At 48.0% G+C, this 26,905-nt stretch overlaps 1 protein-coding gene across 2 annotated transcripts in view; it reads right to left on the minus strand.

Annotated features, from left to right (window-relative positions):
• The window catches only part of UBE2L3 (ubiquitin conjugating enzyme E2 L3), a 56,423-nt gene that overhangs the window by 3,470 nt on the left and 26,048 nt on the right, over positions 1-26,905 (minus strand). For both annotated transcript variants that reach the window (XM_007490392.3, XM_007490393.3), the window contains one exon: positions 9,570-9,756. In XM_007490392.3, coding sequence (XP_007490454.1) covers positions 9,570-9,756 — 187 coding nt within the window. The remainder of the gene's footprint in view (positions 1-9,569; positions 9,757-26,905) is intronic.

Raw genomic sequence — 26,905 nt, forward strand, 5'->3', positions numbered from 1 at the left:
CCCCACACTAGGTGCAGGGGAAACAAGGAAGACATATGAGGCAGTTCTTGCCCTCTGCCTTGCCAGAACAGGACAGGAGAACCAGGAAGGCCTGAGAAATCAGAGAACAGATCTGTCCAGAGAAAGGCTCATTAAATACCTTGAAGGAAGGGAAGGATTTAGAACCACAGAATTGTACAGAAAGTCCTCGATCTGAGAATGCCTAATGCGGTGGTCTGGCTGAATACAAAAACAAGGCTGGCATGCAGGGCAAAGGCAGACCACAGAAGACAGGCCTTGAATGGAAAGGTGCAGAAATTCATCAAGGTCGGAAGCAGGGCCTGCAAAGAAGAAGGCAGCATCAAGAGGACACTGAGGCATCCAATACACAGCTGGCCCCTGGAAGAGACTGGATCTTGAGCCTAACTTGAGTCCTGTGCACACAGCTGGGCGAAAGACAGTCAAATCAAAGTGTGTGAGGAGAGGAGACAGAACTCCAGGGGAACCTCACATTAAGGGGGCAGGAAGATGGCTGAAGAGGAAAGCGAGGAGAACCAGAGAAAGCTGTGTCTAGGAAGCCAAGGGAAGAAAAAAGACCATGGGACTCGGCAATGAAGATGTCATGGATGCCCCTGGGAAAATAAGCCTCACTGGAGTGGTGGCAATGAGTTTGGACTCCAGGGGAAGGCAGAGAGAAGAAATGATGAGGAAGGAGAAATCATAACTCTCAATAACTTCTGGACAGATGACTTCACATCTGACTCTAGCACGCTAATTGCATGACCCTGAGCAAGGTACTCAACCTTTCTCAGCCTCAGTTTTCTCATCTATAACATCCTGTCACTATTATAACTTTTTCTAAAAAGTACAGCAGTGAGGGGGCAGCTGGGTTACTCAGTGGATTGAGAGCCAGGCCTAGAGACAGGAGGTCCTGGTTTCAAATCTGGCCTCAGACACTTCTCAGCTGTGTGACCCTGGGCAAGTCACTTGACCCCCCTACTCCCCCTTACCGGAAGGTAAGGGTTAAAAAAAAAAAGTACAGCAGTGAACTGAGAAGAGTATTGAAGAAAGGCATCTTCAATCCTGACAGGAGCAAGGGCCTGAAGAAAGTGGGAGAGGAAGAAGCCAACTAGAGACAGGAAGCATTCTCAAGTGGGGAGGTCCACCTTCCTCTTACCCCAGGCAGCTGTCCTTTTACGGAAGCTGGCGGCTCCTCTACCTAGTGAGAGTTTGCCCAACACTGTGAGGAAGGGAGGGAGTTCGGGAGGCAGGAAGGCGACCAGCACACGTTTCAAGAACATGTTGGGGTCAGGGACAGAGAAATGAGAGCAGCAGGAGGAACACCTGGGGATTGAGGCAGGATTTGAGAGCAGGGGGAAATGGGATGGGGCCAGACACATCAGGACTGAACACAGACAAGAGTCGATGAGTAACACCTGGGAAGGAGGGGAGATCTGAGGCTGGGACAGACACGAGGCACCTAAGGAAGGAGAGATGGAAGAGACACACAGGTGGGTGAAGCAGAGGTGCGGAGAGGTTGTCCTCTCTCAACACTGGAGATTCTGAGCCAAGCCCCCACCATGGTGGCAGCCATGCTTCTGCTTTCGCCTGGAGGGGGTTTATAGTTTAAAAAAAGAAAAAAAAATTTGCTGGGTTTTTTTTGTGTGTATGTGAGAGGCCACAGAAAGCCAAACCAAGGCGTGAAAGGAATTTAGGGAGTAGGGGTGAAAAAACTATGTGAACTTGGACAAGTCACTTAACTCCCATTGCCTAGCTCTTTTGCCTTGGAACCCATGGAAGGAAGGTATGGGTTTTAAAAAAGGGAGAGAAAAGGAGCAGGGGGCCCAACATGAATGAAAGGATAACCATGAAAACAAGGGAACAACAGAGGACACAAATGAGCAGTGGAGCCCACCGAGAGTCCAGCAGCTTGGGAAGAAAAGAAGGGAATAACGGGGGCAAGCTCAAGAGCTGGAACTTGTATGAAGGCAAGTAGATCCTTGAAGTAATCAAATAACAGTTTTGCCCCAGTGAAGAGATGGAGTCAAAGCAATAGAAGGAGGGATGATGGCCTAGAAGGAGATCTCAGGCTGCTCAAAATTCTGTCAAATGTTCTGGAAAGCCAAGAGTTGGGCCAGAGTGGAAGGAGGAGGATTGTAGATCTCAGCCAGCACAGGGCAGACCCCTGGGCCCAGAAGGCACAGGTAATAAGAGGAAAGGACTCAGGGAAGTGGGGGGAAGGGGGGTATCGGGGAGCTCAGGATCATGGCTTCTGATCACATGAAGCAGTGCAGAATAACTGGGAAAGTGCTGAACTTAGGAGACTTGGGATTGAAACCAATCTCTGGTGCTTACTAACTCACTGTGCAGTCATTAGTATCGCATTTAATCCCTCTGGACCTCAGTTTCCTCATCAGTAAAATGGGGCTAATTACAACACCCAGATTCTCAGATTCAGCAGACCCCTCGAAGGTGGTCTAAGTCAAGTCTTTGGAACAAGAACCCCCATCGACACCACCTTGGGATATGGTTATGGACCTCAAGGGAGGAGGGCGGCCCAAGCCACTCTTGAAGAGTTCCCCTCTATCAAGCCTCTCGGACACTGCTTCCCACTGCTCCCAGGTCTAAAGTCCATCTCTACAAAATGGGCATAAAGATGCCAACACTGGCTATCCCAGAAGTGCTTTGTAAACTAGGAAGCCTATGACATAAAAACGGGCCCTGTCCCCCATGACAATTTACATGGGAAACATCTTTGCAAAGCAAAGTCTTCAGGCCCTTCTCTGGGTCCCCCTTGTCTGGCTTTTCTCCATCAAAGTCTGCCCTGAAATATGGCAGCCAGAGTGAGCCTTTGTGCACTCGGACTTAGTTCATCAGAGGAAGTGCTGTGTATCCCGGCTTCCTTCCGCATCTGTATCTGGGAAGCTGCCTTTCCGAACCCAGGCCCTTCCATTTAGCCCAATTTGCTGGGATGCCCTGGTCGGGGCACTCTTCTCACGACATGTTTTTAGCTTCCCAGCACTGGCCCAAAAAACTGCCAAGTGGTCTGAAAATGCTCCTTCTGTCCCACTGCTAGTCAGCTCTAGTTCTGAGACAGTTTATGGGGGCTCTGGTGGGGTGGCAGCCAACTCCTTATTCCCTATGGAACCCCCCCGCTACCGCAGGTCTGAATTATCCTGATGGGGATTCCCAAGGGCACGAGCAGTCCCGGGATGGAGTCCCAGCTCTCCTACATTCATTTACTCTGTCAATTCCTCTACCTGCCTCTCAGGTCTGCTACAAAGCTCAAAAGAGCTAAGGAGCAGGCAAGAGCTTCAGCAATGGAGAGGATGGTCCTGTCCTACTTCTGCCTGGGGCAAAGCTGAGGGTGCCAGGCTGCAGCAGGCCTGGCCCCACCATTTCCTAGGCACATGCCCATGGCCAAATGGCCTCTCCAGGCCCCTCTCTTCTCCTCCCTACGATCCATACTACTGAAAACCATAGGGAAGGGGCTGGTATAAAGTGCAGAGTTGGGGAGCCTGCGTGCTGGAGGCTTCTGGCCTGGGCACTTGTGCTCTGACTCCTACCCAAAGACAAGCACCCACCCAAGACAAACTTTGAAAGCAGTGAGCTGCATTCACACCTACAGTTCTGGGGCTGTTCAGGGCTCGGGAAACCACCTGTCATTGGCCCTGCCTTTGTCCAAAGGGTTCTGTGGATGCTCTGCTGCGCTCTGGAGGGCACAACGGGTCGCCTAGGGTTGGGCAGTGGAGCAGCAGCAGCAGCAGCAGCTCAGACAGGACCAGCTAAAGTGAAGAGGCACTGGCCTACAGTAGCCACAGATTTATTCATGCAATTCCAAGAGCTAGAGGGAATACCATCTGGGTCAGAAGAAAGGGTCTTGGAACAGTGCCATTCCAGAGGAAATAAGGTGCCTCCTGAGGGAATGAGGAAAACAATCTGGCAGAAAAATAAGGAAGCAGGAGGATGTCCCCTGCCTCCTCCCACCTTGCTCCTCAGGAGCTCTCCTGTCATCCAAAGGGCCTCCATTCTCTGATCACCTAAAGGGAACCTCAGCTTCACATACCCCTGGCTCTCTCAGCGGAGATGGGTCAAGAGAGCCCCTGGAATCACCCCAGGGCATGGAGAGGCCACCTAGTCCAGTCCTCCCAATTTTAGAGAGCAGACGTTCGTGGCTCTACCCAAGGTCACACAACTGGCAAGTCAGACAATCTTACTCAACCTTCTACGGACAGCTTCTCATCTGATCTAGCGTATGCACTGCCCCACTGCGGTCAGCACAAAAATGACCAGCCCCTCCAAGCTGAGCTAGCCCCACCTCTTTGCCCTTTGTGGTTTGGAAGGAAACTGCCCGCCTCTGCCACAGAGAACTCCAGGGATCTCCTGCCCCAGCTGACTCTTTGGTGGTGGTCACGTTCTGAGCGAAAGAGAAGAAACGGAGAGGCTGGAGCTCCTGGCAACATTCCAACAAAAAGTCATGACAGTTTTTCCCTCCAGATGACAGAGGCCCAGACCATATGGCTTTCGTTCACTGGAACCCTTGGTGGAACGGGTGGGCTACATCAAAGCCCAGGAGGATAAAGATGGGAACTTGCTTGGCTGCTGGGGGAAGCTTGAAAGTGAGGGGAAAGGCAAGAGGAAAGGACTGGCAGCTGCCAAGGGCTGCAGAGGACTGACTCCTGGAGGACTCACAGGCACTGAATGAAAAACTCAACAACTGCTGCCATGCCAGGGCTCCTCCCCCTGCAGTATGCTTCCAGGCTTTGCCTTGAAACCTCTATAATGTAATCTACAGGCCCTGGCATGGCCTCCTAGCTCTGCTCTCCCTCATCCATCCCTCAAAAGGCTGCCCAAAAGGCTTCCTCATCAATGCACAATTTAGGCCATCCCTCTATTCAGAACCCTCGAGTGGTCACTGCCTGACAAGAGATCCACCTGCAGCAGACCCTCCCATCCCTATAAATGTGCCCCCAAGTCCATCCCAGAAAGCCACCAGCCTGCCTCTCAGACAGAAGCTGCCTCTGCTCCCTTTCCTCTCATTTTCTAAACTCAGACTGTCCCCCCATTCAACCTTCCTGCAGCCTCTGATCCTGTTGTCACACTCTCCTCCTTGATTCTCTCAGCTGGCTACTTTTCAGGCCACCCTGTTGCCTGGTTCTCCTCCTACCTCTCTGATTACTTCTTTGCTGGACCGTATTCCATCCAGTTCATACCCTCTTGCCCTGAGTGCCCCTGAGGGTCTGTCCTGGGCCTCATCTCTTCTTCTGTGCCACCTCCCCTGGTGAGCTCATCAATTCCCAGAGTCTCAATGATCCCTTCTATGCAAAGGACTCTGAAGTCATGTGGCCAGCTCTCCTCTCTCATTCCTAGCTGCCTTTTAGACATGCAAGAGGATGCTCTCCAGACATCTTGGAACTAAAATGTCCAAATCTTCATTAGAACCCCCCCCATCCCTTTCTATTATGAGTCCCCTCCCCTCCTTCCAGCCACCCAGGTGCCGTCCCTGCTGCTGGCCCTCACAAGCCACATTCAGTCAATTGCCAGGTGCAGCCACTTCTCCCTGGGCATCCTTCTTCTCTCCAGTAACCTCTTATCTCACTTCTGGCCATTGCCAAGTCAGCTGTCAAAGTAAGCTTACTAAGCTACAGGTCTGAATCTATCCCCCTCTACTCAATAAACCCCAATAGGAGAGACAAAATCCTCTCCTGGTGTCCCAAGCCCTTCCTGACTCAGTGGCACTGAACTAGCCAATCTCCGGAGCATTTTGGCTGATCCTGACCCTCCTCATCTCTGCCTCCTGGCTTCCCTCAAGGACTCGCCCTATTTTATCCTGCATGCCCCTTGTCTGCATACCACCTGCCCACGCTGACTATGAGCTCCTTGGGGAGAGGGGAGCTCTCAGCTTTTCTTTCTATTCCAAGGGCTTACTTAGTCCACTCCCTGGAACACAGCCGGAGCTTACTAAGTGACTCGGGTATCACAAGGCCTTGGTAGGATGCTGACAACTGACAGGCACATCATTTCCCTTAGAGTCTGTGTTTCAGCTACCTATGCTAGCTTCCTCACTTGCCTTCAGGCCTGGCCACTGAAGCTGCTAAAAGGCCAGGGCTTTCCCTAGGGCATCCCCAGCAGCACCCCAGGCATTCCTGTGCTTGTTTCTCCTGCACAATACTGTCAGCATCCCCAGCACCAAGTACTATGGGCAAAGAGCATAAATAGTCCTTTAAGAACTAACTGAAGGGGGTGCAGCAGAGTGGCTCAGTGGATTAAGAGCCAGGCCTAGAGATGGGAGGTCCTAGGTTCAAATCTGACTTCAGATACTTCCTAGCTGTGTGACCCTGGACAAGTCACTTAACTCCATTGCCCAGCCCTTGCCTTTCTTCTGCCTTGGAACCAATACATGGTATTGATTCTAAGATGGAAGGGGGCAGCTAGGTGACCCAGTGGATAGAGTGCTGACATGGAGCTGGAGGAAGCTGAGTTCAAATCTGACCTCAGATAATTCCTAGCTGCATGACCCTGGGGAAGTCACTTCACCTCCACTTGTAGCCCATACCAGTCTTCTGCCTTAGAATCAGTACTATTAGGAAGGCATGGGTTTAAAAAACTAACATATTGAAGAAAATGGGCAGTTAGCCTAGTGAGTCTGAGGAGCCTGGAGAGGATCAGGGGGAGGACTCGACTACCTCAAACGATCCCAAGTGCTTTCCTGGAGAAGTTGACTTCCTATCTTTTCAGTGAGGTCCCATGAAGGAGAATCAGGGCCAGCTTTCAGGAGACAGATTCTGCCTCAGCAGAAGAGTCTCTGTCCAACTTCATGTGGGTTAGGTCTATTATTCTCTCACTGTCTGCCTAGTACAAGAATAATTATATCAAAGAATACAATCTAAGAGGATATTGTCATTGCTCAAGTGTATCCAACTCTCCACGATGACTCCATTGGGGGTTTTCTCAGCAAAGATCCTCAACTGGTTCACCTTGCCTTCTCTAGCTCATTTGACAGATAAGGAACTGAGGCCACCGGGGTGAAGTGACTTGCCCATGGTCAAACAGCTAATAAATAAGGCCAGATTTCAAATCAGGAAGATGAGTCTTCCTGATCTCAGATCCACTGTACCACAAGCTGCCCACAGTCTATAATTATATTAGTCCAAAGATGGGAATGGAGGCTTTATGAAATAGCGAGTGCCCTGTCAAAAAAAAAGGATTCGAGTGAAAGCTGGATGTTTGTCAGGGACAGCATAGAACAAAGCAAGCCCTGTGAAGCAGGGCAAAGTCCTAATTAGGCGTTTTTAAGCTCTTCTGCATCATCACCTCTCTGGAAGCCTATGGAACCCTCAGCAGAAAGTTTAAAGCAAAAAATAAAATCCAAAGATTTACAAAAGAAGCCAGTGACAGGGAGACACAGTTAGCAAAACATACACAGGTGGCCAGTCCCCTGGACCAGGTGATCTCTTGGCGCCCCTTCTTCTAGCTCTAGGAATCACTGATTCACTAATAACATGAAGAATAGCAAAGGAGTGGTCACCAGAGCAAAGTCCTATGGGAGGAAAAAGGTCTGGCCCAAAATGCCAGTCTGAGGTAATGACAACGCTACTTTTTTTTGAAAGCCATTAGCAGTTAATTACTGGAGGCCAAGCAGACACGAATCTGCCGTGGGCCTGGTGCCCAGTTCACCTGGTACCTGATAGCATTACAGTATGCTGGTGCTTACAATTTCACTACTGTCAGAACACTACTATCAGCGCCAAAGCTGAGAAGCCCCGACCGATGGCAGAGCCAGCACCTGGTAAGCCTCCCCAAATCAGCTTGGGGTCAGGCTTTACCAAAGACACCCCCGCCCCGCCTCATGACACTGAGTTGGGGCCTGATTTCCTTCCAAATTGGCAGGAAATCCCAGCATGGATTTGGTATGGGAAGGTTCTCACTCTGCTCCACGTGGGGCACAAACTACATCCATCCATTTTGGGAGTACTGTCCTCCCAGCCTCTAACACGGCAGGACCTGTGGTTCAAGCTGGAGCGTCTCTAACCCCTGGCTGCTAAAGGCAGTGCTGGTCTGCTCCCACAGAACCCCTGCCACCCATGGTGCTCCGTAAGTACAGAAACTGAGGCCCACAAGGCCCGAGGTTCACACAAGAGCAAGCCACCTACTTGACAAGGTCAGAAAAGGCTCAGAGACCAGGCTGGCTTGGGAGGGGAGGACCCCCAGAGTCTCGGGCATGGGTTTATTTCTGGTAACACTGAAGGTCACGAGGCTAATCAATAACAGAGCCTGAGCCCGAGTCTCCAGACATTTCCTCAGATCCTCCTCCAGACAAGGAGGTAGAAGAAAGGGAATAGTGACTATGAGTGTGCAGACCTCAGCTCACAGGGCAGTCTGTTTAGTCAAAGAGCTGCAGGAGATGGTCTGATTTCCCACACTGGGAGCACTCAGTCAGACCGGCCGGAGGGGACAGTGTGCTGCATCTGCAAACCTAAGCCAAACTGCCTCCTGGCTCGTTCCCAGCACTCCCAATTCTACTTTGTTCAAAGCTTCAAAGAGAAACTTGTCCAACTCATAGCCTGAAGATGGACTATGTGAAGGCCAAGCACTGACCCTTTGAATCCAAATGCTCTCACATTTTGGACTACCAGGTTGCACATTTAGAGATTCTCCTGGGGTGTCAGAGCTAGAAAGTCCTTGAGAGGTGCTGGGGGCCATGTGTCTAGTTCCCTCACTTTACAGATGTCGGCCTAGAGAAAGCAAGAGACTTGCCAAAATAACATGGTGATGTCACATTGGCAGAAGCCAGCTTCAAACCAAGCCTCCTGGGGCCACCTCTTGCTCCTGGGATCTTCCCTGGGAGGGTGGCTGGTTCCAAGGGGCAGAGCCAGTTCAGTGACAAAAGGGTCTGTTGGCCTTGGATTTCAACTCCTCAGGGTTTCATTGATAAGACACCTACAGAGCCAAGTGCCACCCTCATCAACAAGCTTGGCTTAAGCACCTACTCTATTGTCAGGAACTGTGCAAAGAAAGGCAAGGACCCCTTTTGCTCTCTGGGGGCTCCTAGTTTGTTAGGGGAGACGACATGAAAATCATGAGGTCCAAACATGCACTAGACTCTAAAAAGTGGGGATACCCTCTGGTGGGAAGGAGGCTTTTTGTAGTCAACTGATGCCATCAAGCTCAGGGCTCCAAGCCTAACCTCCGCCGCCCTTTGCTCTTCTGAAGCATCAGTACAATGACTCTTGCAACATTCCCTCCTTGGACAGGCTACTGGAAAACAAGGGCTTCACCAGTCTTTGACATGGGAGTTAGGATGCTGGGTGGAGGGAAAACTGGAAAGGAGACGGGTGCAAGTGAAACGATCCACCAGCACCAGGCCCCCTCTTCTCTGCTCTCCTCCTCAGTCTAGACCACACATGTTAAATGAGATGGCTGGAAAAACTCCCAGAGTGGCCCAAGCAAATGAAAATGTAACTGGGAGACGTTTTAGAAAATAAATTGGAATACAACAACACAGATCACGCTAATCTATGGTGTTTTTTTTTTTAATCCACTATGTGGCAGCCGGGTTCCCACAAGGATGGCCCCAGAGCAGGTCTTACCTTGGTCAGTTTTGGTTGCTGGCTTCCAGTTTTCAGCACTAATTACTGGCAGACAGACCTGCCCCTTTTCATCGATATTCGGGTGGTAAATCTTTGTTTTAAATGTGATCTTAGGTGGTTTGAATGGATACTCTGCTGGGAAGTTGATTTCGATTCTGAAGGCTCCCTTGTCATATGGAGGGTTGTCCTGTGAAGAGACAGAGTCACAAACCCCAAATCAGATCCAAATGAACACACGGAGTATGTGGATAATAATGTCTATTGCTGGAATTTCAACTGGCCAATTTGGAGGTCCAAAGGCAGATTCCACCATCCCGGTAACATTGTTAGCTAGTACACCTACCGCCAAATCTCCTTCATCACTAGGCTCAATTGGAAGCAGTAAGACTAGGCCATGGAATCAGCCTCCAGATTCTTTTCAAAACCAAGAGAGCAAGTGTTCAAGTGAAAAGGGGAGAGGCCGGCTCTTTCCAGAAGAGAACTACAACAAAGCAACTTCCTAGCAGAAGGGTGAAGCCAGATCCCAGCAGCTCCCAGTCTATAAACATCAAAGGTTTGACAAGAGCCTTTAGGTGGCCACCGAAGGGAGGAGGGGAAGGACTGCCCTCCCAGGCCTACTTCCATCCCAGGACTGTGTCCAATTTCACAACAGGAGATCAATGTGATCTTTGGGGGTCAAAATGGTAACAAGGAGAGTGAGGTGCCCCAAGGGTACCCATGCCTCTTGCAAAGTTAGTGAGTGGTCAAGCCAGTCTTCTTCAAGGATACCATCTTATTGACCACATGCTCCGCTTTCCCAGAGTAAAACAAGACTCGGGGAAAGGGCTCTGACATCACCGGGGCTTCACAAACAAGGTCACTCTGCCAAAAGACCCCTGATGGGGATATACAAGGGACCATGCTGGCATTATTTATCTGCCCAGCCCAACACATTTCTTGACCTCACATGGGTTGGGATCTCCCTAAACTCCGCTTTTTTCTCCTTTAGGACCCAAGGTTAGATGGATACCAGCTGCTTTCTTTAAGGCACCCACCACCAGTGCCCTCTCCCATCCAGGAGCTTCTCTCGGTTAGCATGGCACACTAGGAAGAAAGAATCCTGAATTCCAAGTCAAGAGACCAGTTGCAATGAGTATGTGAAGGGCTGGCCTGTGGATCTGTTCTGCTTGGCCCGGGAGGGCAGAGCCATGAGCAATGGGGAGGCAAGTTTGTCAAAAGGCAGATTTAGGTTTGAAGTCAGGCAGCCTCTTTCAACAACAAGGACTATCCCAAAGTGAAATGGGCTGCTTCAAGGTGGGGGCGGGGCTCCCCCTCCTTATATTACTAATAACCACAACTGATTAAAATCACAGGAAGCATTTATCAGCACTCTAAGGTTTGCCAAGTCCTTTCCTAAGGGGATCACACACCACAAACTTGGGAAGCAGGTTTTAAAAATGAAGAAACTGAGGCACAGATGGAAGGTCATAGTCTTCCGCAGGCTGAGGAAGCTAACAAGTACAGCAGGCCCTGAGCTCTAGCCTCTTGGGAGGAAGATAATGGCAGGGATGCTGTCTAGGTGATTCTCAGCTAAAGATGGGCCAGGCGGTTTCTGAGGACCCTTCCCACTCAGAGACCCTGTCAATCTAGGCTCTTTCACTGTACTGAGTGATGGTGGGCAAGTCTCTTTCCCTCTAGGGATGGCAGACTCCCCACCTGTTTAACAACTCCCTAAAGTCTAATCCAGGTTTTGTTTTGTTTTTTAACTCTTACCCTCTATCAATTCTATGGCAGTAAAGCAACAAGGACAAGGCATTTCAGGTTACATGACTTGCCCAGGGTCACACTGCTAGGAAGTATCTGAGGAGATTTCAACCTAGAACCTCTGTACCCAGGCCTGGCTCTCTATCCACTGAGCCCAGTTCACTGCCCCCTCTCATACAGTTCTAAACCTCCTGCTCCTTTGCCTTGCTGTCCCTTCAGCAGGTTTTCTAAGGGTTTTTTCTCAGTTAGCAATGACAGAGAAGCAAAGCTAAGAATATCGAGAGAAAAATCAAAGGTCTGATAGCCATTCAAGCATTCATTAAATAAACATCAGAGGGGAAAGCTCTGTGCTAGAGATAAAGCTGCATGTTGGTGGGATGAGTAGGAAGAGAGCCAAATACTGAGATGACTGTAACACAAGGTGTATCCCTCAAACCTTATTTCAAGCAGGGCTCACTTTCCCAAACTGAACTCGTGATTATCTGCCCCCAAACTTCACTCCCACTTTTGGCCCTCAGTACTAGCAGCCAGGGTCACCTGAAAAAGAAAAGGGGAGCTCCTCTCTGCTGCGCACCCCTCAACAGCCTCCTGTTATAGGCTTGTCAATTCTGCCCAGGCCTGGCCCACCTAGACTAGAGCTGTCACTTCCTTGTATCCACAATCACTCAGTGTTGCCCAAGGGATGTCACTGAGCCCCTGGGGCGCATCTCCACTGTAAAACAAGGAGGATGAACAAGATAAATGTTCTGGCTGGTCCCTCCTCCACTCAGTCTTCCAACAGGTCCTCATTTTCCTCCTAGTGAAGTATCAATTCTGCAGTGTAGCACTGAAGGCCCATCCTAGTACCCCATCTGTATGGCTACAGTGCTCTCCTTCACATAAGAAAGGAAGAAAAGGGAGAGCGCATTCATGAAGTGCCCGTTATGCTCTGGGTTCTGTGATATAATAGAGGAGACAGAGGTAAAGTGACTTGTGCAGAGCCACACAAGTGTCTAGAGTCCACATCTGAATTTAGGTCTTCCTGCCTTCAAGGCCAGCACACTAACGACAGTCCCAATGCAATATACCTCCTCTAAGCTCTTTTCAATTGTTTCCTGTGCCCATACCACCTTGCTGAACTAAGGCCCAAAGTCAAGCGACCCCACCACACAATACCATTTCCAGATTCACCGTTCCCCAATCCAAAGTCCATTGTGACCTTCCTCCCTCTCGGGCCTCTGGCATTTTGATCACATTTTGTGATGGAGGCCCAGCCACCATAAGGTTTGGCCAAGAGCTTTAGCTAAATATTCTAAATTCCCTCTCACCCCCTGGAGTTTCTGCTTATATCTAGATCTATCCAGAATAGCAGGGGTCCGAAAGTTGACTGAGAAATATGTTGGGTACAGTCACATCTTGCAACCGAGATGACCTGAGCTGGTCCAGGCCTAAAGGGCAAGTTAATAGGAATGGGAAGGGCGGAGAAACAGAACTCATTCTTACCTACAAAGAGGACTGGGACATCCCCCCCCACCATATGGTGCAGAAATACCTCTATTTGACCAGAGAAATAAATGAGGTGCTGGAAGGGGAAATAATTGTGAAGGATAATGCCAGGGAACAGAAACAAGCAAAACAAGGTTCCTGACCTGAAGAGCAGAGATTATGAGGGGAAAACTGAAAAACAAAACTAGAACAGCTGAAGCAAGTGGAGAAGACAATGGTGGATGGGGAATCTGGAGAATGGATTCAGAACCGTGCCATACCCTTAAATCGGGACTGAGACAGAGGGACAGTGTCAGGAACAGAAGAGTTGTACCAGGAAGGCTTCAGACACCTGGGACACCCCTCCTGACTCTGAAGGAAGGAACCTGAGATGTACAGAGAAATATGGCCATTGTGAGGACTCAACTCACCTATTTTTGTTAGTTACAAGGGATTTATCCTTTTTCTCAGGCTTTTAACTGGGGACAGGGGTCAGAGATGTTAGCAAAAGTGATACCAAAGGAGGAGAGATGCCTCAGCCAGCCAGAGGTAAAGAAACAGAGAGAACCATCAAAATGTTTTCCTTCCCTCTTGAGGTTACAGAAGGGAGCACAAACCAGCAACAGTTTTTTTTTAAACCTACATACAAGTAGAAAACATTTTTAATTCATCCAAAGACAACAATAGCTCCGATGTCAAAAGATGAAAAATTTTGATTTCCATAGTTTTGACTAACATTTTCCCCAAAAAGTTTAGGCCCAATCTCTTAAACATGGCTCAGGAAAATCAGGTAATAGTCAAGGATGGTACAAAAATGACTTTGAGCCAAAATTTGTTAACACTGGAGGTCAAATAGCTATTAAGATGACCAATTTAGGCCTTGTACAAGAAGATTCATAGCTGCACTCTTTGTGGAGGCAAAAAATTGGAAAATGAGGGGATGCCCTTCAATTGGGGAATGGCTGAACAAATTGTGGTATATGTTAGTGATGGATACTATTGTGTCCAAAGTAATGATGAACTGGAGGGATTCCATGTGAACTGGAACAACCTCCAGGAATTGATGCAGAATGAAAGGAGCAGAACCAGGAGAACATTGTACACAGAGACTGATACACTGTGGCACAATTGAATATAATGGACTTCTCTACTAGCAGCAATGCAATGATCCAGAACTATTCGGAGGGACTTAGGAGAAAGAGCTATCCACATCCTGAGAAAGAACTGTGGGAGCGGAAACACAGAAGAAAAACAAAAGCTTGCCACATGGTTCAATGGGGATACGACTGGGGATGTAGACTCTATAAACAATCACCCTAGAGCAAATATCAATAATATGGAAATAGGTCTGGACTAATGATACATGTAAAACCCAGTGGAACTGCTCATTGGCTCCTGGAGGGGAGTGAAAGGAGGGGAGGGAAAGAACATGAATCATGGAATTGTGGGAAAATTGTCTAAATTAATTTAGACAATTAATTAAAATAAAATTTTCCAAATTAAAAAAGAGAGAGAGAGCAAAGTGAAGGGTGTGAGGACCAAATGGCATGTTCATCAGGGCCAGTAGGGATGACATCATGCAGGACATGGAGTTGGGAGTTTATGGCAGGAACTCAAAAGAGATGCAGAGAAGCTCCCTGAATAGCAGCTCATTCAAAGGACGAAAGGCAAAAGAACAGGGATTATGGCTGGTCGGAGAGGTGGTCAAAAAGGTGAAGGGGGAGTCACTGAAGCAAGGATTGGTTGGAGACTGCTTAAACTGAAGTTGGGAAGCTTGAGGAAGACAAGATGCAGAGCCTGCAGAGCTTGTCCAGAAGAGGGCTTGGAACAGCTCTGCCTACTTCCAGAGTGCAGAACCAGAACAGGACAACAGCAGGGGGTAGGGAGTCACCTTCAGCTGAAAGGAAGAATGTTCTTCTAATCAGAGCTGTCCAATAGGACTGCCTTGAGACTGAGTCAATGGGGGGGAGGGGAGCGTTCTGGATGGTCAAGCTCCTTGAGGGCCAGACTCAATGATCTCCAAGACCTTCCAGATCTGAGAGGGCCACAAGATATGTGTCAGCTCAGCTCATCACAGCTTGTGCGGGGCCTCTTCCATTTTCAGCAGCTCAGACTGAGAGGTTGATGGTGAAGGACAACTGTTCTTTTCTACCCTGCTGGGCTGGGGGGGGGGGGGGGGGGGTGCTGCCAGCTCCCCTGTAGCTGTACTCTGAGAGGTAGAAGTTCTAGTCTGGTCTATGAGAATCCGTGTGGTCCCACCCTCTGGGCTTCATTTTCACCAGATGGAAAATGAGAGCTTCCTCCCTAGCCTCCCCAGTTGTCCCAGAACACACCTGGGCCACTCACTGGGTGATGGGAAGAACCAGAGGCACCACTGTTACCACCACCAGAGGGCAGCCCCTTCCCATGAGCTGGGTTCCTCTAAAAGTGTGGTCCCCTTCCACATCCACCTAACTGGAGGGCTTCGGAGCCTTGCCACTGCTGTACCCTCAGTACTGCCAGGCCTTTCTCAGGTGTTTTTTCACTCAATTTGAAAGTGAGCTCCCTGAGGACAGTGACCATCTGGATGTTTCTGTCTGGATGCCCCGTGCCTGGCACTGAGTAAATACTGAATGAGTGTCTTTTCATTCCCTCCCTGCAATACCTCCACACGATTCCTCCTCTTCCTCTGAGAAGACACATTATAAATCCTTCTCTTTTCCACCCACCTCCTGCCTAAACTTCTCTCACACTCCATGCCAAGGGCCATGGGAGCTTTGGCAGAGAAGAACCAGCATAGGGCCTGGCAAGCAGGGTCCCACCTCCCCACCATCAGCTTCCCTGTACTTTGTACCAGTGACCAAAACTAAGCTGGCCAGTACCTGCCAGGGCTCTGGAAGACCCTTGAATATGGCTCCATGCCTTTGGGATTAACTGAATAAGGACTTGAGCAGAGGCTCTATTGGCTGACTGAAGGAGGCCCAGGCTTTGTTGCCTCCCAACTGCATTCCTCTAGACTTTTCTACCAACCCCTGTGGGTTCTCTAAGCAATTTTCTATCTCCAGCACTTAGCATGGTGCCTGATCAAAGTAGGCACTTGACAAATGTTTACAGATGGACTTTGCCTAAAACCGTACCAACTTATCATGGATACATATGGGTTATTAACAAGCATAATTGGAATAGATGACCCATGAAGCTTTTTGGGTCATGTCATTTGGTATTTTTGTCAACAACTTGGAAGAAGGCAGAGATGGTGGATTGGAGAAAGAAAAGTGAAGGTTCCAGGCATAAATCCAGGCTCTGCCATTTGGCAGAACCAAGATGGTGGAGGGAAAGGAGCATTTTTGCTGAGCACTCTCAATCCTCTAAACAACTTTTTAAAAAATGCCTCAAATTAAATTCTGGGAGGGCTAATGAAAAAAAAGTCAGTATCTTATTTTTCCAGCCAAGGACAGCCTGTGCCACTGGCTATGATGCCTGGAAGCAGCAGCCACTATGGTGGCACAGCAAGCAGCTTCCACATTAAAGGAACAGATGGCTTGGAGTATGATATTTCTGAAGTCAAAGGAGCTAGCTAGGTTACAACCAAGAATGACCTACCCAGAAAAACTGCGCATAATCCTACAGTGGGGGAAATGGATACTTAATGAACTAGAGGGCTGCCAAGCATTCTAGTGGGAAGACCAGCGTGGAATAGAAAATGTGACATTCAAATCCAAAATTGAAGAAAAAGGAAAGAAATCATAAGGGTCTTAATGTTAAACTCTTTATATTCCTATATGAGAAACTGATACACATAACTACAAAGACCTTTATTAGGGCAGTTAGAAGTCTACATAATCCGAGAGCATGAGAATGAATCTGTATGTTGGGACAGATCTCAAAGAATGGAAGGGTAAGAAAGAGGGATGTACTGGGAGAAAGCGAAGAGGAATAATGGGGGGAAAATCTTTAGAATGGAAAGGGAAATGGGAGGAGCAGGCAACACTTGAGCTTCACTCTCATCCAAAGTGGTTCAAAGAAAAAAATATATAAATATACAAACAAAAAGGGGTATAGAAATTCATCTTACCAAACAGGGAAGTAGAAGTAGAAGGGCTAAAATCGAATCAAGTTTAAGGGAAGCAGTTTATCAAATGCCACTCAGTCTCTCTGTTTGAAAAGGAGATAATAATACCTACACTAACTCACTATTCTAGCTAGTACACTAACTACACTAGCTATTACAAAGAAAAGTACCCCATAAACTGTAAGTCACTTTGGAGCTGTACGAGATTGTGCTTGTCTTGTCAACTGGATGACAAAGCAGGAAAGGCCAGCTAACTTCAAAGGAAAAAGCAGGGATCCAAAAAGATCTAGGGCCTCTAGTACCTCTAACCTGATCAAATTTAGCTTTAAGAAAGTCTAATCAGCGGAACAGCAGCAGAGTGTTCTCTAAAGTTTGGAAAGCACTTCCCATGGGCATGTGAGATTCATGTGAATCTCACAACAAAGCTGAAATAGTTTATATCATTAACTTTATTCTGAGAAAACCTAAGGCTGAGGGTTAGATTTCTTACCCAGGGTGACACAGATAGTGTCTTAAATCAGAATTTGAACTCAGATCTTCTTGAATCTCCAGTTTAGTACTCTATGCCTGAGCTGCCAATAACCTCCTGACCCTGGATGCCTTCTAATCCAATCCTTCCATTTTACAGATAAGAAAATGCAGGCCACCTGGAAGATTTAATGACCTTTCCACAATCTCATACAGGAAGAGAGCTGGAATCCCAGATAAGAGCTGGGATTTGAATCCAGGTCCTCAATCTCAGATCCAGTGACCTTCCCCACTATACCAACACAGAGTAAGGGTTCAGAGAAGAGGAACCAGAGAGGGGAGATTTGTTCAGGGAAGCCAATGAGCTGCCATTAGTAGCAAAAAAGGAAATGTGATGCTGTAGCAGGAAAACCCACCCAGTCTGTGAAATCACTGAAGTACAGGAGTGATGTCAAGGATGGCACTAAGGATGCCAACTGGGATGACTAAAAGGATGGGTGGTGACCTTGACAAAGACAACAAGATCGAACAAGGAGGTGGCATGGGGGGAAAGATATACTTAGAAGTAGGTCTGATACAAAGGATTATTACATGACATGCACCTTTACTGGATCCTGCCGTATGGTCCTAGATGCCCTTTTCAGCTCTTTTCCACCAAATTTCCAGAGAAAATTTGTTGCAGAGTCTGCATTTGTTGCTTCCATTCCTTCTCCCAACTCTGAACAATCCAGCTTCTAGCTCCATTCTCCAAAGTTACCAATTACCTCTTTCTTAAAGGCCCAACTTGGAAGTCTTTTTTCAGTCCTCATTCTGTGTGGAGTTACTTACTACATACCCTTCCTTTTCTTCCTGTCTGACCTCTCCACTGCTGGTTCTTCCTTCATATCTCTCCACTCATCTGTGGATGCTCCTCTAGGCATTCCTTAGCCATCCAGAGGTTTTCCTTAGTGCAAATCTACATAATAGACCCAGTGCCAGGCTCTTCACTGAGCTTCAGGGCTAACAATGCTAGCAACTGCTGGGGCAGCTACCCTGGAGAACTCCAGAGAACTGGGACCCCAAGGTTAATAAATTGGACATATCCTCTGACCCCATGATACCACCTGAAAGGGACCAAAGAAAGAGGAAAAAGACAGGCAAACATATCTGTGGCTGCTCTGTGGGGATGGCGAACAACTGGAAAATGAGGAGATGGCCATCCACTGGGAAATGGCTGAACCAGTGATGGTACACACATGGGATGGAGCACTATAGGACTGTAACAAAGGTGGTTCAAAGAAACTGGAGAATGAATACAGAGCAAAGCAACAGAACATGGGGGGTAAGTTCTAGAGCAACAAACCTCTTTGGAAGATTTTAGAACTCTGATCAATGACCAATCCCAGATAAAACACACTCTCTACCTCTAGTTACTGGTGTTAAGAGCACCTCTTTTCCCTCCCAAGGTTGTTTTGAGGATCAAACGAGATCACATTTGTAAAGCACTTGGCATGGTGCCTGGCACATAGTAAACATTTTATAAAGATCAGCCACTATTGTTGTTGGCCAGGGCCAACATAGGAATGCATTTTCCTTGATTCTACATACTTATAACAAGGGTTTTGTTTTTTCTTGCTTTCCTAATTGGAGGAGGAAGTCAGAAAGGAAGGAGAGAAAGCAGATTGTCACTTGAAAAAAATTTAACTAAAAAAATAAAGCATTAACAGGAAAGTTTAAGAAGAAGTGGAAGACTATAAACTAACATGAACAGTGAAGTGAGCAGAACCTGGAGAACAATTTCTAGACTAATGTCATAAAGAACAAGAACCCTGAAAAGCTTAAGAACATAGATCAATGGCACTGACCAACCACGATTTCAGGGAATGATAAAAGAGCACCCCCACCCCTCCCATGCCACACGGGTAGTGAACTCAAGATACAGAGCAAGACACACTTTTGGCAGAGCCAAAAAAATAAGATAATTGTTTTCATTTATTACAAGGGTTAATTTTTCTTCTTTTTTTCAACTGCAAGGTTGGGGTGGAAGGAAAATAAATAAATGCTTGTTAAATGAAAATCAAAATACCCCACCACCACAAACCAATCCCTGCCCTTGTGGGCCCAATGATCTGAGGTCCCTCTCCAAGGAAAGAATCTATTTGGGTGAAGAATTCAATTCCAGAACCACAAACTGAAAACTTATGTCCCCAGAAAGGAGTAAGAAATGACACCCCAAGAAGCAGATAAGGAGAAAGAAGTACCAAAGTGGAATGAAACTGTTCTAGACAAAGGGCAGGGAAAGGAGAGATGGCTTCCAGTCTGGCTGACAAAGCGAAGGAGAATAAAGCTCAAGGAAAACTTCAAGGACAAGATGGCATTTGACCTGGCCCTCAAAGCCAGCAGGAATTGAAATAAATCAAGCTTGAGAAAAGGTCATTCCAGGCAGAGTCTGAGTCAAGTCCAGTCTGAGAGGGTGGGGCGTTCCTGAGCAGCAAAGCCACTGAGGCTTGCCAAAAGCTGCTTGCTCGATGTAAGCCATAGTGAGGCTATGATTCTCCTGGCCAGAACATGTATAAAAGCAAAGGAAACATGAATGACTAAGGGGTGCGCAGGGCCTTTGTTTCAGAGAGGCCCTGCTGGTGGAATCTCTACCAGACAAAGTCATCCTGATCTAGACAAACAGGTAGAATTTACCAGAATCTTTCAAAAATGAGGCAAACAAGCCGCCTTCCAAAGAAGAAGACCGAATTCCCTTATAGTACTGAGCAGACTTCTTCTGTCTTTGCCTTTACAATTGGGGCCTCCCTAGGAGAGTGTGAGGGAACACCTGGGTTATGGCTCTGCTTCTGTCACTGATCAGCTATTTGACTTTGAGCAAGTTGTTCCAACCCTGGTTGCTTCCACCCACAGAAAGGGGAGGTACTTGGGAGCTCTAAGAACCCTATGGTTTTGACGTGGTGTGGCCAAGCACCCTCAGTTAGCCAAAGCACTACAGAAGTTTAGGGGGCAGCAGGAGTGGTGCCGTGGGGCAGGCAGTCCCAGTTTGACTTTGGGCAAAGTGCTGCTGCGTTTGGATTGCACAGTCTGTGCCAGCCGGGGGGAGCTAGCCAGGGACATGGCAGAGCCCTAACACTGCACAGGCTAGGGAGTGATCACTTTTCCCCGTAAACTCAGTGCTTCTAAGGAGTAGGCTGCGATGACTTTCAGGACAACGCAGAACTTGAACTAGCCCATGACAGACTGGGGGGACCAGGAACAAACCAGTTTCAACGAACCAGCAAGTTGGTGACAGAGAAGGCCTCCCCAGGGAGCAGCCCCGCCAGAAGCCAAAGGGAGCTGTGGAGGGGATCTGAATTCCCCCCACCCCCTCCAATCCAGCTGCTCCATCTTCAGCCAAGACCTACAGCTGTGTCTCCTCTGCCTATCTACTATCCCCTTGCACCTCTTCAAGACACCGTTGCTAAAGAGCAGGGCTGCTTCAGGCAGTGGGGGGGGGGGGGGGGGGGCTCTGAACAAGTTTTCACAGAGAAAGGAGCTGGACAGCCAGGCTCTTGGATGTTTACAGAGAACATTCCTGCTTAACTATGGGCTGAACTGGACCAAGGAAGGGCCCTTCCAACTCTGAGTCAATAACTACAAAAGGGATGAACAGGAGGGAGAGAATGATTCGAATGTTCTTAGAACACTCCAGCATGAGCTGATCCAGGCCTGACCAAGCATGGCAGCAATGAGGCAGAAAAGAAATACTTCACTTTACATTAAGATGAAAATCTGGCCCCATTTAAACACCAGTTATCGGTTCATTTCTCCAGAAAAACATCAAAAGAAAGAACATATTTAAATCTTTGCCTCAGGTGTGACACATCGAGCAGTTGTAGAATGTACAAATCGCACAAAGGTTTCAAATACTAAGAGAAACTGTGAAAATTAATCAAAGTTAATGCTGATTGGGGAATCCACACAAAGCCCAAAAGGGCCAAATGCTCACGTGTCTAAGTGTGTCAGCACCACAGTAAGAACTCAAAGATCTGCTGAGAAATGTATAAAATGTAAGGGAGGAAAATTTCTTTTCTTTAAAACAAAAACAAAAAACAGGGGGTGCAGCTAGGTGGCTTGGTGGATTGAAAGTTGGGCCCAGAGACAGGGTTCAAGTCAGATACTTCCTATCTCGGTGACCCTGGGCAAGTCACTTAACCCCAACTGCATAGACCTTACCACTTTTCTGCCTTGGAACCAATACACAGCATTGATTCCAAATGGAAGGTAAGGGTTTTAAAAACAAACCACTTTTATTTTCTGTCCTAGTAACAACTCTAAAACAGAAGAGCAAGGGCTGAGGTAAACAGGGTTAAGTGATTTACCCAGGGTCACTCAGCTAGGATATGTCTAAGGCCAAATACGAACCCAGGTCCTCCTGACTCCAGGTCTGGTGTTTATCCACTGTGCCAGCTAGCCACTCCAAGGAAAATTTCTTATGCTATGTGCATAAATCTGTTATTTCCTCCGTGTAGGTACTGTCTCCAGCGGTTCTGAAAGCAACTCCTCCAGGCCTACTTTTCTGATGGGGCTTCTAAAAAAGTGATCATGAAGTATTCTTAAACAGCCCTGGCTGCCATAGCAGGCTCTGTTAGAGACTGAAGATGTGGAGACCAAAAGGACCGACCACAGGCCTGCTCTCAAGGAGCTCATTTTCTATTAGGGAAGGTAACGCCTAGGAGATGATTTGGATCAGACACAAAATAAAGCTGACACTGCTAGACAAGTAAGGAAGGGGGAGGGATCACACTAGGAAAGGCCTGGCAAGGGCGGGGTCTCCAGCCGGGCAACTCCTGAAGGAAGCAGAAGCCATTCCCTGATGACATCTTTATGAAGCTTCTCCTACATCATCACTGGATGGCCAAAGGAAAGCACTTCCTAAGTTGCTAACAAAGACTGCTCTAACAGCAGTCAAGAAAGCACATTTGCACTGACGCCTTGGTACAGCACAAGGAGGGTCCAGGGGTCCCAAAAGTCATGCCAGGGGAACACAAACTTGGGTGGATCTTGCCAGGCTTGGAAGAACTGACTTGGGCCTGCTGTCCAAAGAGCAGACTGGCTCAGTTTGGAGCCATCCCTAAGCTGGCTGCAGAAAAATGAATTGTGGAGACCACAGTCTGCCTAAGAAGAAGGGGGTCACGGAAGGGGCCAGCAATCAGCCAAAGTACCAACAGGGACTCTTCAGGTCTGGCTGCCTACACAGTAAGAGACCTTGGGAGTCCTTGAAGGTGGAGTGAGCACCAAAGGTGCCCCGACAGGCTGTCATCTTGGCAGGTTCCCAGCTCGTCAGAAAGAGCCCGTCCCATGACTACTGCAGGCTCATTTCTGTATACTGGATCTCAGTGAGAGCTGCAAGATTCCTCAGAGGACACCTCAAAAAAGGCCCATTTTTACAGAAAAAAACTGGGGTCAGAGGACAGGCAGCCAAAGGAGAACCCCCCACTGAAGTGAGCAGAATTCCTTCATCACTGTGCTGGGTGAGGCTCTGGGTAGGGAGAGCCACTAAATTCCTAGAGCTGTAGCTCAAGGACATGGAAGTCCTAAAAAGCATCATAGCAAGAGCTGGAGCCCGGAGTCTAGTCTTCTGGCTCATATAAGTGGAGCTGTGGTGACAACAGGGTTTTGGAAATCATGAGCCATCTCGATGTGCGTGCCCATTTACATGACAGGAACAGGGTAGAATGCTGATTGAGGGAGTCCAATCCAGCCTTAGACACTGACGGGGAGGTCTGGGCACCATGTGGGTGGCCTCTCTCCCAGCCTGTCTTTCCTTCTCTTAAAAGGGCTTTGTAGGGAGCTGGGCCGTCACAATGTGTATATATGTGTATATTTCAATGGTGCTGTTATTTATAAGACACCTCACACTCCAGCTTTTTACCCTAAACTGACTGGTTGGTGACTTGATCACATTACTTAATCTTGCTGCAGTACAGTTTCAGTTTCCTCATCTGTGAAATGGAATAACACTGCCTGGGGGATAGACTTTACAGGAAAGTACTCTGTGAGACACAGACAGTTTGGTATGAGTGTCAATATCCCTGATGTTCAATAATGATGGCAGGATGGGAATCTGGGTCTCTTGACTGCCGGGGTAGAACAGGAGGAACTCTCTCCCTATCCCCCAAGCCTCCCAAGCCACACTCCCTGAGATGACTCCCTCGAGAGGCAGGAAAACTGGCTAGCACAACAGGAAAAGTTTCAGCAGGAGGAACCTCTCCAGAAAGCTTAGGGACAAAGGGTAAGTCCTACAGTGGGAAGAGCTCTTGAGTGGAGACCAGCCTGCCCGGGGTTCCAGGCCCTTTCTCTCTCTGGCCTAGTCTATTCTCCTTAAAATGAGGGTGTGTTCTACATGATCTCCAAGGCCCCTTCGGGCTCTGAAATCCTGTGCTGAGTGGGCAGTGTCTCCAGAGCGGCACAGGATGGAAAAACCATTCAGCCTTCTAGCTGCGTATTTATTTCTTCAGCACCCCGGCCCCTCACTCAATTCCATTTCAATCTGTGAGATATGTAATCATTTGTTTGCTTCCAGTGTGTGGCAATCTGCAGTTTCCTTGGGTCTTGTTTAAGAGGATGTCTAGATTCTTTTATTGGGTTTGAACCAAGCTAAGCCACACAAAATCAACAGGGAGCCTTACAAGTTCTGCAAAGATGCCCCAGATCCAGGATAACAATGATGTGAAGAAAGGCCAGTAACCTGTAACCTGAGAACCAATAGAAACGGAGCCTGGCTTCATGAAACTGCTCTAGATTTCAATGTGACTATCCGAGAAAAGTGGCTCAACTCCCCATATCCTAGTGCCCTGCTGAACTGGAGAGGAGGGGGGCAGATTTTTCTTCAACAGGTAGGCAGGCCAGGGTGAAAGCTGTCTCTGAGGAAGCTTCCTCTGGCAGCACATACAGGATGGACTGGACAGAGATGGGGGTGAGTTCAAGCCAGGTGGTTATTGTCATGATCCAGTCTTGAATACCTAGATTTGGAGAACCTTCCTGGAGGAGCCATTCACACCCTCCCACCTTTTGAAGGCTCACCTGGTATTTGTTCCACACTAGGTGGGTGAAGTTTGTCCCCACCTTACAGAAAAGGAACTTGTTTTCCTCTATGGGTGTTTAGAAGCTGGATTCAAAATGAGGGTCTCGATGGACCATTACAAGTCTATGACCTGGATAACTTCCTCAGTCACAGGCAGCTTGAGTGCAAAAAGGCCCTCATTAAGGGCCTCTGGATGTCTACAAATGGAACCATTTCTTTCAGTTCCGCTAAGGGAGCAACCAGGCTTCCATGAACAGTGTTCTACAGAAAGATTCTCATCCTAATTCTATTGCTAGCCTTTGTCCTTCTTGGCAAGGTCTCTGCAACCTCTCCTCCTTGATATTCTCCTTCTAGGTTTTCAGGACTTTCAGAGACCCTCCTGCCCCCACCGTTTTCTTACCTCTCTTATGGCTCCTTCTTGTCCCCTTTGCTGTATTCTCCTCTCTGGCTCACAGGCTCTAACTGAAGGCATCCCTCAGGGTCCCTCCACACTACTTTGCTCAGTGATCACGTAAGTTCCCATGGATGCAGTGATCATTTTCATGTTAATAATTCTCAAATTAATGACCTCAATGAGTCTCAATGGATCTGGCCTTCCCAGAGACATCCTAAAACCCAGCTCATTATCGCTCCACCACAAATGCCCTCCTCTACCTAACTTCCCTTTTCCTCCCAGCCACCCACACCTCACATCCAATCATACCCATGGCCTGTCAACTATTTCAACTATGTGCCGACTTTTTCATTAAGTGAGACAATAATTCTAACATGCTTAGTGTAATGCCTGGCACACAGAAACACTACGTGATGTTACCTATTACAAGCTCCGATTCAAAGCCCACCACTTCCGGAAAGCCTTCCCAACTCCACCTGATTCCTTCCTATTTATCTTACTCTCTTCTTTGCACAGTGTTGTCTTTATGTTGACTCTCCAATGGTGAGAATTAGGCTCACCAAAGCTGGATGCTACCATCGTGGTGGATGTTTAGTACAAAGTACAAATGGAAGAGGTATGCCCCCACTGAGGTGGTATAGGGATGCACCAAACCCAGAATCCCACGGAAGGGTTCTGCCTAACTGTCTACACAGGAAAAGTGAAATGGATAAAAATGGGTGGGCAGAGGGACATAGCAAAAAGGAGTCAGCATCTGAGCTGGAATTCAGCCTCTGGCACTAACTAGCTCTGTGATTTCCTTGGACAAGTCTCTTACTCTCTTTGACCCAGAGCCTGGCCAATAATACATATGTTTCCGGACAGAAGCTTCTATGGCTGGACAAGAATTAAATGAAGGCAGAGAAGAGTGGGCTGGACCGTATGTGGAAAAGTAGGCAGCCAACTCAATGCCACAACGTTGCTCGCTAAAACAAATGTCCATCATGTAATACCAGATTGTTCCTGAGTCACAGAAAACCCCAACTTCAGAAGAATTAAAGATCACTCAGGGCAGTGGAGAGAGCCAGACCTAGAGACAGGAGGTTCTAAGTTCAAGTCTGGTCTCACTCATGAAAGAAAAACAAGAGACACCATGAATCGGACAGGGTCTACACTGTCCAGCAAGAGAGAAGTCAGGAACTGTGCTAGGGGGCAGGGTTACAAATGGAAAGAATCAAACAATTCCTATATGCTATTAGCTTACATTCTAAGGGGGGAGGGGGGGACACAAGTACCTAAACATGCATACAGCATGAAGAGAAAGCCAATCAATGCCTACCCACAGAGTACTATTAGCCCCTGGGGAGGGAGGCGATGGAAAGATTTCATGAAGAGGGAATCCATCCAGAGATGGGAGACAGCTAGTGAGAAGGCACAGGGATGGGAAACGGAGGGTCTGGAATGAGAAGAGAGAAGCCAGTCAGACTGATCTGCAGCAAGTGGGAGGAGCAATGTCCAACAAGGCTGAGAAAATAGGCCAGGCCAGGTTATAGAAGGCTCCCAAAGCAAAGCAGGCAGTTCCATTTTCTCTCAGAGGCAGTAAGAAGCCCCTGGAGCTGGGGAAGGTGTAGAGGAGTGAAATGGGCTTAAGGTATCTCACTGGCAGCCGTTTGTAGAACAGACAGGACAGGTGAGAGCACAGGCAGAGACCCCCCCCCCCCCAGAGGTGCAAGCATTCACCTGAGTGCCAGAGAATGAAGACCTGAACCACAGTGGCAGCTCCAAGAGGGAGAAGAGGAGGGAATCAGATACAGCGGCTCAAGCTGGGAAGGTAGAAATGGCAAACTGCGCTGAATAACTAGATGTGTGTGAGGAAAAGCAATGCCCAGACTATGAGGCAGAAACACCACAAGGGAAAGAGCCAAGTCTGGAGGACTAGAGGCCAGAGAAGTTCTCTTTTAGACAAGGTGAACTGAAGATGACCCTGAGTCACTGGATTAAATAGTTAAATTCATGGAGTTCCCAACTTAAGAGCTGTCCAGTGTGGCCCACTGATGTGCCCCTTTAGAGTTTGGGAAATGCATGTTTGTTTAATAAACAGAGGCAAAACACCTTAAGGGCCTGACAGTCCCAAGGCAGGATTGGCTGGAGTGTCCTTTTCTCCATTTCTCCATCTGCCTGCCCAGTAGAGG

This window comes from Monodelphis domestica, chromosome 3, assembly GCF_027887165.1.
Source record: "Monodelphis domestica isolate mMonDom1 chromosome 3, mMonDom1.pri, whole genome shotgun sequence".
NCBI lineage: Eukaryota > Metazoa > Chordata > Mammalia > Didelphimorphia > Didelphidae > Monodelphis > Monodelphis domestica.